Source organism: Melitaea cinxia, chromosome 2, assembly GCF_905220565.1.
Source record: "Melitaea cinxia chromosome 2, ilMelCinx1.1, whole genome shotgun sequence".
NCBI classification, from domain to species: domain Eukaryota; kingdom Metazoa; phylum Arthropoda; class Insecta; order Lepidoptera; family Nymphalidae; genus Melitaea; species Melitaea cinxia.
In genome coordinates, this window is record NC_059395.1 from 18,841,480 (window position 1) to 18,854,605 (window position 13,126).

General features: G+C 33.1%; 2 protein-coding genes across 3 annotated transcripts; both read left to right on the forward strand.

Annotated features, from left to right (window-relative positions):
- Positions 1-246: 246 nt before the first annotated feature.
- Positions 247-6,639, forward strand: LOC123666400 (homeobox protein extradenticle). Its single transcript, XM_045600497.1, has 8 exons — positions 247-697; positions 828-980; positions 2,334-2,494; positions 2,708-2,808; positions 2,997-3,147; positions 3,516-3,612; positions 4,513-4,714; positions 5,241-6,639. Exons 1-7 carry the CDS (start codon positions 439-441, stop codon positions 4,692-4,694), a joined length of 1,104 nt encoding a protein of 367 aa, XP_045456453.1. The 5' UTR covers positions 247-438; the 3' UTR covers positions 4,695-4,714; positions 5,241-6,639.
- A 1,073-nt stretch (positions 6,640-7,712) lies between these two features.
- Positions 7,713-9,122, forward strand: LOC123661198 (putative sulfiredoxin). Of its 2 annotated transcripts, none has more exons than XM_045596184.1 (3): positions 7,713-7,815; positions 8,239-8,369; positions 8,786-9,122. In XM_045596184.1, exons 1-3 carry the CDS (start codon positions 7,764-7,766, stop codon positions 8,993-8,995), a joined length of 393 nt encoding a protein of 130 aa, XP_045452140.1. In that variant the 5' UTR covers positions 7,713-7,763; the 3' UTR covers positions 8,996-9,122. The 2 variants fall into 2 exon arrangements, with proteins under 2 accessions (XP_045452140.1, XP_045452146.1); XM_045596190.1 differs by lacking the exon at positions 7,713-7,815 and adding an exon at positions 8,099-8,154.
- The last annotated feature ends 4,004 nt before the right edge of the window (positions 9,123-13,126 follow it).

Here is a 13,126-nt window from a genome sequence, read left to right on the forward strand (position 1 = left end):
TACTTTGAAACAACTTACTTGCTTTAATTTATTTGATATATTATTTTCAATGCATATTTTTAAAGACCTAGGCTACCTACCTAGGTAAATAAATAACCATTAACCATAATATAAAATTCCATATAAATGGCAACACTTGATTTACCCATCTCTTTCACTCTTTAAATCACAGCCTAAATGATTACGAGATGAAGCGTGAAGGAAATAGTTTAATTATTTGTTTTCTTTTGCAAATATTTTAGTCTTGACAGCACAAAGAAGTCGGCCATTTTATTACAGCTTGAAGAACGGAGGGAGAAACGAAGGCTTCCCAAGCGAGCCTATTTTAGTAGTTTTTGAATTGTTTTTATTTTGTGAAATACACGTTATACCTACGTACAAACAAGTATACGTATTTAGTGTAAGTTTTAGGTGAATTTATGGATTGAGTGATAGAAAATGGACGATCCGAACAGAATGATGGCGCATAGCGGTGGTCTCATGGGACCTCAAGGATATGGTCTTCCCGGAGGCGAAGGCGCTCCGGCCACGGGCGATGGGGAAGCGCGTAAACAGGATATTGGCGAAATCTTGCAGCAAATAATGAATATTACCGACCAGAGTTTAGATGAGGCGCAAGCGAGGAAACACACTCTTAATTGTCACAGAATGAAACCGGCCTTGTTTTCTGTTTTATGCGAAATTAAAGAGAAAACAGGTAAATATTTCATTTACGCCCTTTTCATATAGCATTTTATACGTATTTTGCGGTATATGAATTAAAAACGTAGTATTAAATGTATATAAATAGTGCGAAATGTAAAAGGAAATCATTATTTGCGATCTAGTTTTGTCCCTTCGGAATACTCAAGAAGAAGAGCCCCCAGATCCCCAGCTGATGCGTCTTGATAACATGCTGATAGCTGAAGGTGTTGCCGGGCCGGAGAAGGGCGGTGGTGCTGGTGCAGCAGCATCAGCTTCGGCTGCTGCTGGAGAGTGGGGTGAATATTAGAAAACCTTCTAATAAGAATGCTCAATTCCGATATAAAAAGTATAGAACAACAACTGAAAACACTCAATGCAACATTTATTTCTCACTTCAAATCTATAGTTATTCATACACAATACATACTTTTAACGACATTGAATATGTTATCACACTAATCACTTAATGCCACTTATTGAGTAGCAACGTTATAATTAAATAATAACTGCTTTTTCCCTTATATTCTTTTCCTTATATATTATATTTATAGGATATCAATCTTGCCAATACATGACAAAGATGGCAACTGATCAATCATAAAATTAGTATTAACCATTCGGAAGAAGGTGTCACCATCTTTGTACTGTTCAAGTATTAAACAAATAAATAAAAAGAGTAATTCGATACAAAATCCAATATTTTAATAGATGTTAGAATTACAAATTTAAATGCTAAGAAAGGTGTACATAATGTATGTTTGATGTAACACTAGTAAAACCATATTTGTAATTAAATTGTTTTGAATTTAATTGACATGTACAAAAAAAAAAACAAACTGTATGTACATACACTAATTAATACTTATCATTCACACTTAAAGTCTGGTGATCTTTAAGAAGTACAAATTATGTTAAATTAATTTGCATACATGAAACATCACTTATAGTTTATTAAATACTGAAGATGTGTGTCATAAAATTAATTTATGCCAAGTATGTGATATAAAAGTTATACTACTCTATTAAGTTATTCTACTAAAATATGCAGTATTTTATTTGACTATACACAAAAGTTTGTTATTGTTTTATATGCAACTAGCTTTTCGTCGGGGCTTCGCACGTGTGAAGTACAATTAGCCACCTAGTGATAACATAGTATTCTACTAAAAAAAAACTCTTTCCTCTATGATATTAGTGTAGATGTAAAAAAAGTATTCATATTTACATGACTTAAGTTATATTTCATAATAGTCTTGATGGTTTTAGTTTATTTGAATCCTGTTCTGATGTGTTTATAAATAAGTTGGAAAAGTATACCTTACTTTGAATATATCTCTTGTATGCCATTTAGAAATGTAGTATGTATTAGATTTTTAGAGTAGACGTAAATACAGTGTATTTGAATAATATAATATTTATTTAGCTTTATATTCAAATTTGTTAAATAATGTTTATGTATAAAATTTTTTTGTAGTACACACTCAAGTGCAAGATCTAATAATATTAGATTCTAATAATTTAAAATTAGGTATATGAAAGTGTGCATATTTCTGTGTACTACAAGCAATGACTAACAAGGCAATGGGTCAGATTTGCATGTTCTTTTTCTGTCCCTTTTGCTGCAACTTAAGGCACTGTGGCCCAAGCAGATAACGCGATCGAGCATTCCGACTACCGTGCGAAGTTGGCGCAGATCCGACAAATCTACCACCAAGAACTCGACAAATATGAGAACGCTTGCAATGAATTCACCACTCACGTCATGAACCTTCTCAGAGAGCAGAGCCGCACCCGTCCCATCACCCCAAAAGTGAGTCTTACCGTTGATAGATGAAAATAGTAATTAAGTAGGATAGTAGCGATAAGACTTGAATAAATAAATTAATTATTACTGTATCTTAGTGGTTCTTCTAGGGTAATACAGTTATAAATACTACATAATTTTCTAGTAAATAATTACTGGATAATAATTTGATTAAAGAAAAAGGTGTGCTATATTGTTTTATATTTCTTTTTATAACAGGAGATTGAACGTATGGTTCAGATCATTCACAAGAAATTCAGCTCCATCCAGATGCAACTGAAACAGTCCACATGTGAAGCGGTCATGATCTTACGTTCCCGGTTAGTGTACTATTTACATATATTATATTTATTCCTACTTGAAATAATTTTATAATATATTAAATACAAATTTGACCTTTGCTAGATCGATTGGCTAAAAAGTGCCGCATACAAAATTAGAAATGTCAAGTTACCAGCTCAACCTCGGCCTCGAAACGAGAGAATGAAACCAAAATGAACGCTTGCAGCTTCTTGGACGCTCGCCGGAAACGGCGCAACTTCAGCAAGCAGGCGTCAGAGATCCTGAACGAGTACTTCTACTCGCACCTGTCCAACCCGTACCCGAGCGAAGAGGCCAAGGAGGAGCTGGCGCGCAAGTGCGGCATCACCGTGTCCCAGGTACCGCCGTGACGGACCCTCTGCCCGCAGCTTCCTGGACGCGCGCCGCAAGCGCCGCAACTTCAGCAAGCGAGCGCTCGATCTGCTCAACGACTACTTCTACACGCACCTCGCCAACCCCTACCCGAGCGAGGGCGTGAAGGCCGAGCTGGCGCGGCGCTGCGGCCTCTCCGTGGCGCAGGTACCGGCGGCCGGCGCGCCCGCCGCACGGATGCGACCATTGAGACCCACTTGCTTGCTATCTTTCTCTACACATGATAAAAATAATATTAAATGAATATATAGTAATCAAGTTAATCTTAATACTGGAAAAAAGAGTAACATGAAAGTCAAAGTCGTGAAAAAATTATATATTTTTTATTTTCCAGGTATCTAACTGGTTTGGAAACAAACGCATTCGTTACAAGAAGAACATCGGGAAGGCGCAAGAGGAGGCGAACCTCTACGCCGCCAAGAAAGCTGCTGGTACGTGAAAAAATACAATGTAGCTTGATATTTTATGAGCTTAATTTAATATTAAATAAAAGTTATATAAAAATCCAATTGTCCAAATTTAATTAATAGTTTGGTTTTATGTTCTGTTGATGGAAAATATTTTAAGTTTAAATCAGCAAACTATTTGTCATTAGTCACTTATATTGTCAAAAATTGCGTTTGAAATTAAAATCAATTTGTTGAAACTTGTGTTTCTGTCGTAGCAGTGCTGACAGAAGTTTTATAAAATAGTTAACTGTTCCATCATTGACAATGTCCACACAAGTCCCTATAAACTGTCTGGGACTCGTAGTGGAGCAGTAAAACGTGTTCCTGGGCCCTAAGTCTGCTAGAGTAGTTGTGTCATCGTAGATCAGTGGACAACTTGATATCATAATATCGATTATTGACAGACTTTCTAGTCTACTAATTGAGCGGTGTCCTGTTGATAAACGTTACCATTTAATTAGTACATTACCAGAGCCGTCAGAACATAATCTGTTACGATGTCAACGTCGGCCACTGAGACACAATTGCGATAGCAGAATAGCTCCCCTGTACGCGTGTTTCCGCACACAGACCTGTCTTGGGCGGGCGCGGGCAGACGCGATGCGCGCTCTCCGGCCGGCCTCGCCGCATACAACAGTAAACACACATTGCCCTCTACACTAGGCTCTAGAGACTAGACGACCAAGCTAAGCCCTTAGCTCCAATCGATTCTCGGTTGAGATTTATTTGCTTTAAATTATTAAAAAATAATAATAATAATAATTGTACCTTCTTCTTGTCTACGTATCACGATTAAGTCGTGAAAATCGATATCGAAGTTAAAAGTAAATGTAGACTAGTCTATGAGCACGAGGCCGCGAGTGAGTGTGTGTGTGTCCGCAGCGGCGGGCGCGTCCCCGTACTCGATGGGCGCGGCATCGGGCACGGCCACGCCCATGATGTCGCCGGCGCCCACGCAGGACTCCATGGGCTACTCGCTACCGGCGCCGCCTTACGACCAACCGCAGCCGCCCTACGACGCGGGTATGGCCTACGACCCCATGCACCAGGACCTGTCACCCTAGGCCACCCTAGGCCACCGTAGGTAATGTAGCTTTCACTGTTCAATTGTCTTTGTATACTTGACATTTTTTATGTTTGTCGTGGTTTGGGTGTTTGTGCTCGTGCAAACAATTGTTTGAACCTTCTTAAATATATTAATGTAAAGATAGAAACTTTGTTTTAAGATTCGTACGATTTATTTTTGTGTTACCTACACATTAGGGAATTCTAAAAAAATTTTAATATCGTCAAATATCGACCGTTCAAGCGGCGCGGTCGCTTAAAACCGAATATAAAAATCATAATATGAAAAATTTCGATCTAATGGGTACATCGTTCCATAGTTTAATTGGCTAGAGCACCGACACGGTCAGTCGGAGATGCAGGTTCGATCCCCGCTGGAACAGTCGATATTTGATATAATATTAAAAATTGTTTTAAGATGTGTAATAAAACTGTTTCTTATAACAACTGAAGTTTTCCTACTTCATATATCAAGTAGGTTACTAATAATAATAAGGCCACGATAAATGAAATATTAATATCATAATATGTATAATTTGTTCCAGAAGCCATCAATAATCGCGCAGCTTCCTCAAAATTGCCATTAAAAAAAAGCTATAACGAGCGGCGTCGTCGCCCCTAGCTCGTAGGACGTTGTATACTAATCCCACACCGTTCTTAGCATCTCTATGATCTTTTACTGAAATTTTATATTTCTCGTATTATTTACATTTTAACTATTTCTACTGTCCAGTATTTATTTAAATATATATATTTTTTTTATATAAATGTAATTCGGTAAAGGCAGCTCAAAAAGTATTATTTACGTTCGGCCCAGTGATTTGTTTCGAAAGTAATTATTTGGCAGTATTAACCACGACAGCGAATGGCGGGATCTCGTCTATAAGTTCACTAAATAATCCTCACTGCGGTGAATATAAATATACGATAGTTTTAAGAGACTGTAGTGTAATGTTTATCTGTAAGCGTTCTCGCTGACTAGTAGTGTTCGACGTAGGCGGCTGAGGCGATCGCCGTGGGAGAAAATAAATATGTTGATGTGAAAATAGAAAAAACTATATTTTTATTTTCGAGCTTGATGTCGTGAGCATCGAATTATTATATGAAATTAGATTAATATTAATTTTTTGTACATGTTTATGATATACTGTATTTTATACTCGTAAATACTCAATGGAAAAAAGTTGATTTATGGATTAGTCTTTGCAGTTACATAACTGGAGCAAAATAAGAATGGACCTTCTTTATAGCGTCTGCAGTCTGTCAATAGTGATATTGGGACGATCGCCCGGCTTCGCCGAAACTGTGCAATTTCAATATTTTATAGAGTTTTGATCCGCGCACACTCGCGCGACTCCTCTCGTGAATAGAGACTTGTCCTTTTACAAAATCGTGTATTTTCTCATTGCTCTTCGGGTGTTGTGAATATCAGAACAATATAATTATATTTTTTACGCGGTGCTAACGATGTTGCCAGCACAAAGTTTTATTTTTTCATTTAGTGTATAAGTTAATGTTAGTGATTTTATTATTATTTAATTATTATTTTTTTTTTTTTTTATAAATGAACCGTGCAGATAATCAATTATACGACTGGAATTAAATCGATTGTTCCACTTAGAGATAGTTTGGTTATAAAACTTTTTAGGCTTAAGTCGACGTGTTCTAAATCGTAATATCTGAAACAGTATACGAAAAAGAGAAATTTAATTGGAGTTAAAAAATTACAGTGGAACACTAACTGGAGCACGCCGCTACTCAGTTCCTCGATGTAATAACGCAGACTATTTATACAATTTTAGTGATAGTTTTTATGAGATTCAATCGACTTAGGAGATATACGATATAATATGTCTATATAGTCAGCGGCGTGACACATGTATACGACGAGTTCAATGTTATTGCGACCATCAGATTGATTAAATTACATTTTTGTGTAGTTAATGTGTGACTTTTATTTATTTTCACCTCTTTCCTCAAGATCATTCTTTACCTGTGACCTAAAAAGACACCACAAGATTACCGTTTCTATGAACTTAAGTAATCCACCTTGAAATAATTTATTTCTTATCAATGTAGTGGGTCAATGCAAACAAACATTCTGTCAGTGTGAAGCTTCTGTATAAATTGAAACATTTTTGAAGTGAAACTTCTTTAGAATCGTGACTTGAAATTCGATGAAACGAAAATTTGTCTCGGTAATAAACAAATAAAAAAACAAGAATACATTACACAGTATTTTATATTCTCTGTGAAGGTGTAGTGTAAGTATGTGTGTGATTTGAATTGCACATAATATACACTTTTTGTTTTACGTATGTATACCTACTTCTTGTTAATCATTGAGAGACGAGTTCATGCAGTGGTGACATCACAACTCATGATTAATTTTTAAATGTCTTTATAAATGTTTGTTGTGCACCAGTGGCGTAGCGAGCTGAACTCTTGCCCGGAGTACAATATTTTTTAGCGCCCCACCCGCATTCGAAAACCAAATAATATATCCAAGAATTTTTGTTTTGGGGACCGTTTGGCGCCCCTTCGTGAGTAGCGCCCATGCGGGGCATGATACCCAGTTGCCAGTAGTTGTAAAATGAAGATAAATGTATTTAAAAACATGTTTTATATATACGCGTTTTGCATTAGCTTTTAAATATATAGTAAGATTCGTTTCAAATTTAATTAAGCAGATCGAGGAGCGATACAAGTATTGAATTAATGATATCAAGTTTTTGCTTTTCTGTTCTGTAGTATGGGGTTAAGCAGCATCTATACTAGACTTAAAAATCCAGACACTGGGATATTTATTTAATAAGCTAAAGTAATCTATTGTGTTAATGCAAATGAAATCGAATGACTACTAATTTGTTAATTTGACTTACAACTAATTCCATTATCAATGAAACATATTATTAAGTAGTTGTTGGTAAGTATATTAAATTTGCCGCGAAAAGTTGTATTGCATTAGTCATTATCAGTTGAATGGTCAACATTCAATATTCCTACTATTTACCAGTTTCGCCACAGAAGGCGAGTGAGACGTTTGTGTGTAGTCTATAATATAAAGTATGTTAAGGTTTTTACCTACACTAACAAAGTCAGTAGCCGTCAACAATAATCGTATGTATTTATGTCCTAGTCCTACTACCTATATTCATTTTCATATCAAGTTTATTTATTAATAAGGTTGTTTTTACGATAAACAGCCCTAATCAAATTGCATAATATTTACATTATGTTTTAGCATCTCCAAATATTACTATGAAATTATAAATTTGTCACAAGTAAACTTCGTTTTTGTCTGGGTGTAAACAAATAGTCTTATACTTGACGAATTCTTTGATAAGACAAAATATTTGAACAAATTAATGTTTGTTATGATAAATAAATTATTCATATTGCATATATTTGTGTATTTCAATCATATATTTGCTGAGAAGTCCACTTCATCTAAGTCTGGTTAGTACCTAGGTGGTGATTAGTATTTGAAAATTAAATTAATTTGAAGAAGTAGTTATTGAATACATATTTTTTTATTTGCAGTTGTAAGGATGACCAGTGTTCACAGTGCATATATAGAGGATATCCACGATGTTCCAATGTCTGTCATTATAAGACCGTTCATTCCTGAATTAGACGAGAAGAAGGTTCAATCCCTCATGGAGACTATTGAGGTAACCTAAGTATTTCATGTCACAAAGGTTTTAAAAGCCATTATTATTGTAAATTAGATATCGATGTAATTATTTCATAATCGCTAAGATAAAAAACTATATCTTCATCGTTGGGGTTATTCGTAAACAAATACTACGTAATCGTTGAATACCTATTCTCTTTGTTATTAACTAACAAAATAAATATTGCCATTTATACATATTTAATGATTGCCCGACCGGTAGTAAGGCCGCGACCATTCGTGCAAAGTAATGACTATGCGTCATTGAAACTTGTTTTTTTAGAAAAAAAAAACAAATTTACAATCAACTTTAAAATAAAATGGTTGCCTAACTATTTTTGTGTTTTAAATTTTATAATAGATAATATAAGATGACATTCAATTCCTTAAAACAAAAATATATATATATTTTAGAAAGAAGAAGCGCAAGGTACTGTTCCCCCAATAGACGTACTCTGGATTAGAGGAAGGGAAGGGGGTAATTACTACTACAGCTTCGGAGGATGCCACCGTTTCGCCGCATACAAGAGACTGAACCGAGACACCATACCTGCCAAGCTTGTCAAGTCGACTGTGACAGATTTACGATCATATTTGGGTAGCAGCACGCCGGATCTAAAGTGACCTTCGTCAAGTTCGTTGTAAAAATATTAACACCTAGATTTTACTCTAATTCAAATCATGTAAACACAGACTTTAAAATGGTTGGCATTCCATAATACCAAATTAAAATTAAGTTTTTTAGTGTTAATTTTTTGTTGTTTCATAATTTATTGCGATTTTTTTAGACATGGTATTTATTTATAATCTACATGTATACATGTGTATTGTTATTTGTTAATTTAAATAAAATAAAATATTTATTAAAAAGGTGTTTCTCTTTGAAAAAATTGAAAATGAAAATCAAAAATTCTCCATCAATATGTTTATTGTTACTTAACTACAGAACAATGAGATATGCGATTTCTGTATACATAATATATTTACAAAATATGAACATAAATAATATCAAAATACATTTATACTACATCTGCCTCACGGGTGCGCTGGTTCACTACATAAAAAAGCGTAATTGAACACAAAATAACATTAGCACCGACAATATTACAAACGTAGCGTACGAACGGAGACAAACATTTTATATAGTAAATTAAAAAATATATATAAATAGTCATGGTACATTAATGAATACCAAACAATAATGTCTAGAGCTAATCAACTGGTTTGCTTTACAATATTCACCGTCGAAGCGACGGAGGATAAATAAAATTCGCTTTCAAAAACATTTAGAATTGCTTTCGTACAATCAATTATTAATAAGGAATATTTTTCTATTCAATTTAAAATACCAAAGAATACAGGTTTTTAAAATATTCAAAAAGTTGTTTATACGTTTAAAAACTTGAAGTCTCTGATAAGGTACACGTCAATATTGGCTACAATACATACAATAAAATAAGATTAATTTGATAAAATAAGTCTATTGATAAGTTATTTTGTACACGAAATATATTAGAACGTTTAAGAGATCATGAGTGATATATACTTCGATAATTTGGCACGATACTGAAATAAACTTATATTTTGCATAACATTTGATATCTTTTGCAGTGTTTTCGTTACCTAATAAACATGTTTACAAAGCAAAGTAAAATATTATTAAAGAACCGGGACCCGTGTATTAAAAATATATATTTATAGTGTCACAACAATATTTTTTCTCTATGACTATACCAATATAATTCCGCTTCGACTCCGTTACCACTCCGATAACTCTTTTATTATTTAAACATTTTTTTAAATATTTTATTTACATTGTAACTCTTCACAACTAATTACACTGTTGAATTTATTTTCTAGAGACGAGTTATTTTCACGTTTATATTAACATTCCATTTAAGGTTTTTAACATTTTTATTAATGGGTATTCTTATACATATAAGGTTGCAACTACTTAAAATTAAACGATTTATTTATTGCCATTTCATTTAAAACCAAAATGTTATAATCAATTCTTCAGAGATGCCTAGATAAATGTTAGTTTCAATTTTTAAAACTCAGCTATAATTTAATAACTCGAATATATAACGAAGAATTGAAAAAAATTGCTTTATTTAAGAAGGTGGGATGATATTACAGGATAGAAGAGATAAGTTAACCAAATGTATTCATGTACCTAACTCTATTGAAGACACACTACTAGTGTTGGCCAGTCTGTAAACGTCGGATTGTTGAAAGACCAACTTCCATCTTCTCATCTTGTAGAAGGGTTATCGCCTTATTAAGCATGATTGTTTTCTGCGTTTCGGTGGCTAATATGTGTACCATACGATACCATAGCGTACGGTATACATATATAATCAACTACGATGGCTATCAGGTGCCTATAATGATAACCGGTACCTAAGGCTTCACGTGTTACCCACCCATTTGAGACCCACAAGAACATACAGTACCAATCATTAAGCCACTTCGTTATCAATCTAATAAAACCGCTATTAATGTAAGTCGTCATCCTTACGATGAACTTTCAAAACAATCGTACCAGCGAAATGAATTCACAAAAAAATATGATCGTTTTCTAAAACAAACATAAGTACAAGATCTTTTCTCACCTATTGCGTCTATTATATGCGGTAAATATTTTAAAGAATCTCTATTAAACACTAACAGTAATTCCCATTTATAAATATTTGATTTAAACATTTTTTATTCACTATTATTTACAATACATTTATTTTTATTACATATAGGTAAATACATTTATTTATTTGCTATCATTATCAACGTCTTCAATACACAGATAGGTGGGTCAATGTCAACGTAAAAAAAGAATTTAGGAACACTCAATCACACGATAAAAAATGATTACATGTGAATACTCTCTTTGAGCTTTCCATCACGAGTGTTTGATATCAATTCTAGAGAGCGCGCATTTATAAATTTTGTACGGTCGATATATTGTCATCTTTTTATTTTTTGTCATTTGAGTTGTTTTAGTAAAAATTATTGTCATGCATTGCATTTTATTAATACCGATACTGCATGACACTAAAAGTTTTTATATATATGTAATGTATCATCATCTTATTTAATTATAAGCCTTGATTTTATAAAACACTAAGTCACTTCTTATTGAAATAACTATCGCACCTTATTATGCAAGTATAGTAAATTAAATGTCATGACTATCGGGAGCGAAGGGCAATATTTAAATTTCTACTACCGGACAAATGCTTTACAAACTGCCAATGTGTAAGAATTTCTTTACGACACAAAATTTCTTCAAGTCGATTTTATTGAATCGCCTAACACAAGCAGAACATTAAACAAATTTAGCTCAATTTAGTGACGAAAATCCGGATTTGAACTCACGGCCGCAGGTCTCAAACAAAATATTCAATTAATTGCGCGATTTTGGTTCACGATGAGAACTAATTATAAGTCAAAATTATATATTTTTTTATTTCATTCACATAGTTTTGACTGAGTTATAAGTTAATAATGTGTTATGTGTATTAATATGTTACCAATAAGCACACATTTATTGATAAAATAGTGTTGGTGAAAATTACAAGGATCTATTTCAATAACATTTAGTTTATAATAACATCTATTAATTGTATTGGAATGCAAAGCTACAATACTGCAAATGAGAGCCCTGTGTGATACAGAATATATTAAAAAGTAAATATAAGTATCTTAAACGATATAAATTATTAGTTTCATCTTCAATGATAAAAACTTTATACTGGCCAGTACTAATACCGTGAATTGACGCTAAGAAGTACAATGAAACTATAATATTATAGAAAATACTTGTCAACATACTCATTCTTCAGTCGATGAACTAAAAGTACAATAATATCGCGTTGATATTTGAAGATTTACATTATGAAGTCCCTTAAAAGTAAACGGAATCGAATCTATGTTCTTTTGATGTAGCTCCAGTGTAGATTACAGGTCTTAAGCAAATTGTAATAAGTAATTAGTGACTACAAATTTGGTCGAGATGTATGAAAGCGACATTCAAAAGTCTTAGCGATAACTTATTTATAATCAACAGTCACATTTTGTAGATACACATGTCACATAAAATTGAGAAGACTGATTGATTAATTGGTCGGTTAAGAGCTATTAAAATTTGTATACAGTACTTATAGCCTTAACTTTTGAATATTTCTTTATATTTTGACGCGTCCATATAATGAAATTTGAATTTTTAATATTTACTAATAGAATAGGTATGAAATAATATGTAAGATTAATTATAAATAAGTGCTGACTTATAAGATTTTAAAAAAAGTTCAAACATTTATGTCATGGTACAAAAATTTAGACATCGTCATCGGACGCCTTAAAAAGCATTTAAAATGTTACGAAAATTTATTATTTTAATTAAATTATTTACTTTCGAACGCACCCTATTGAATTTGTGATCTAAATAAATACTTTATTTTCATAAACAGTTTGGCACTCATTCTCACTATACAACGATACAAGGTAATATCGGTACCAAGATTAAGATAAAGATAAGGCATTAAATATATTATATATAAACAGATGAAAAAGTGAAAAATAAATTTGTGCGATACAATCAAAATATTCGATTACTGTAAAATTCACTTTACAAAATAAGATAAAACGGCAGTTTCTTCTTCTTTAATTTTGAGCATGAACAAATGTTAAAATGTTTAAAGCTTTATTTACTAAAAATAAAACAAAAAGTTGTATACCGATTTTAAAAAACTCAAG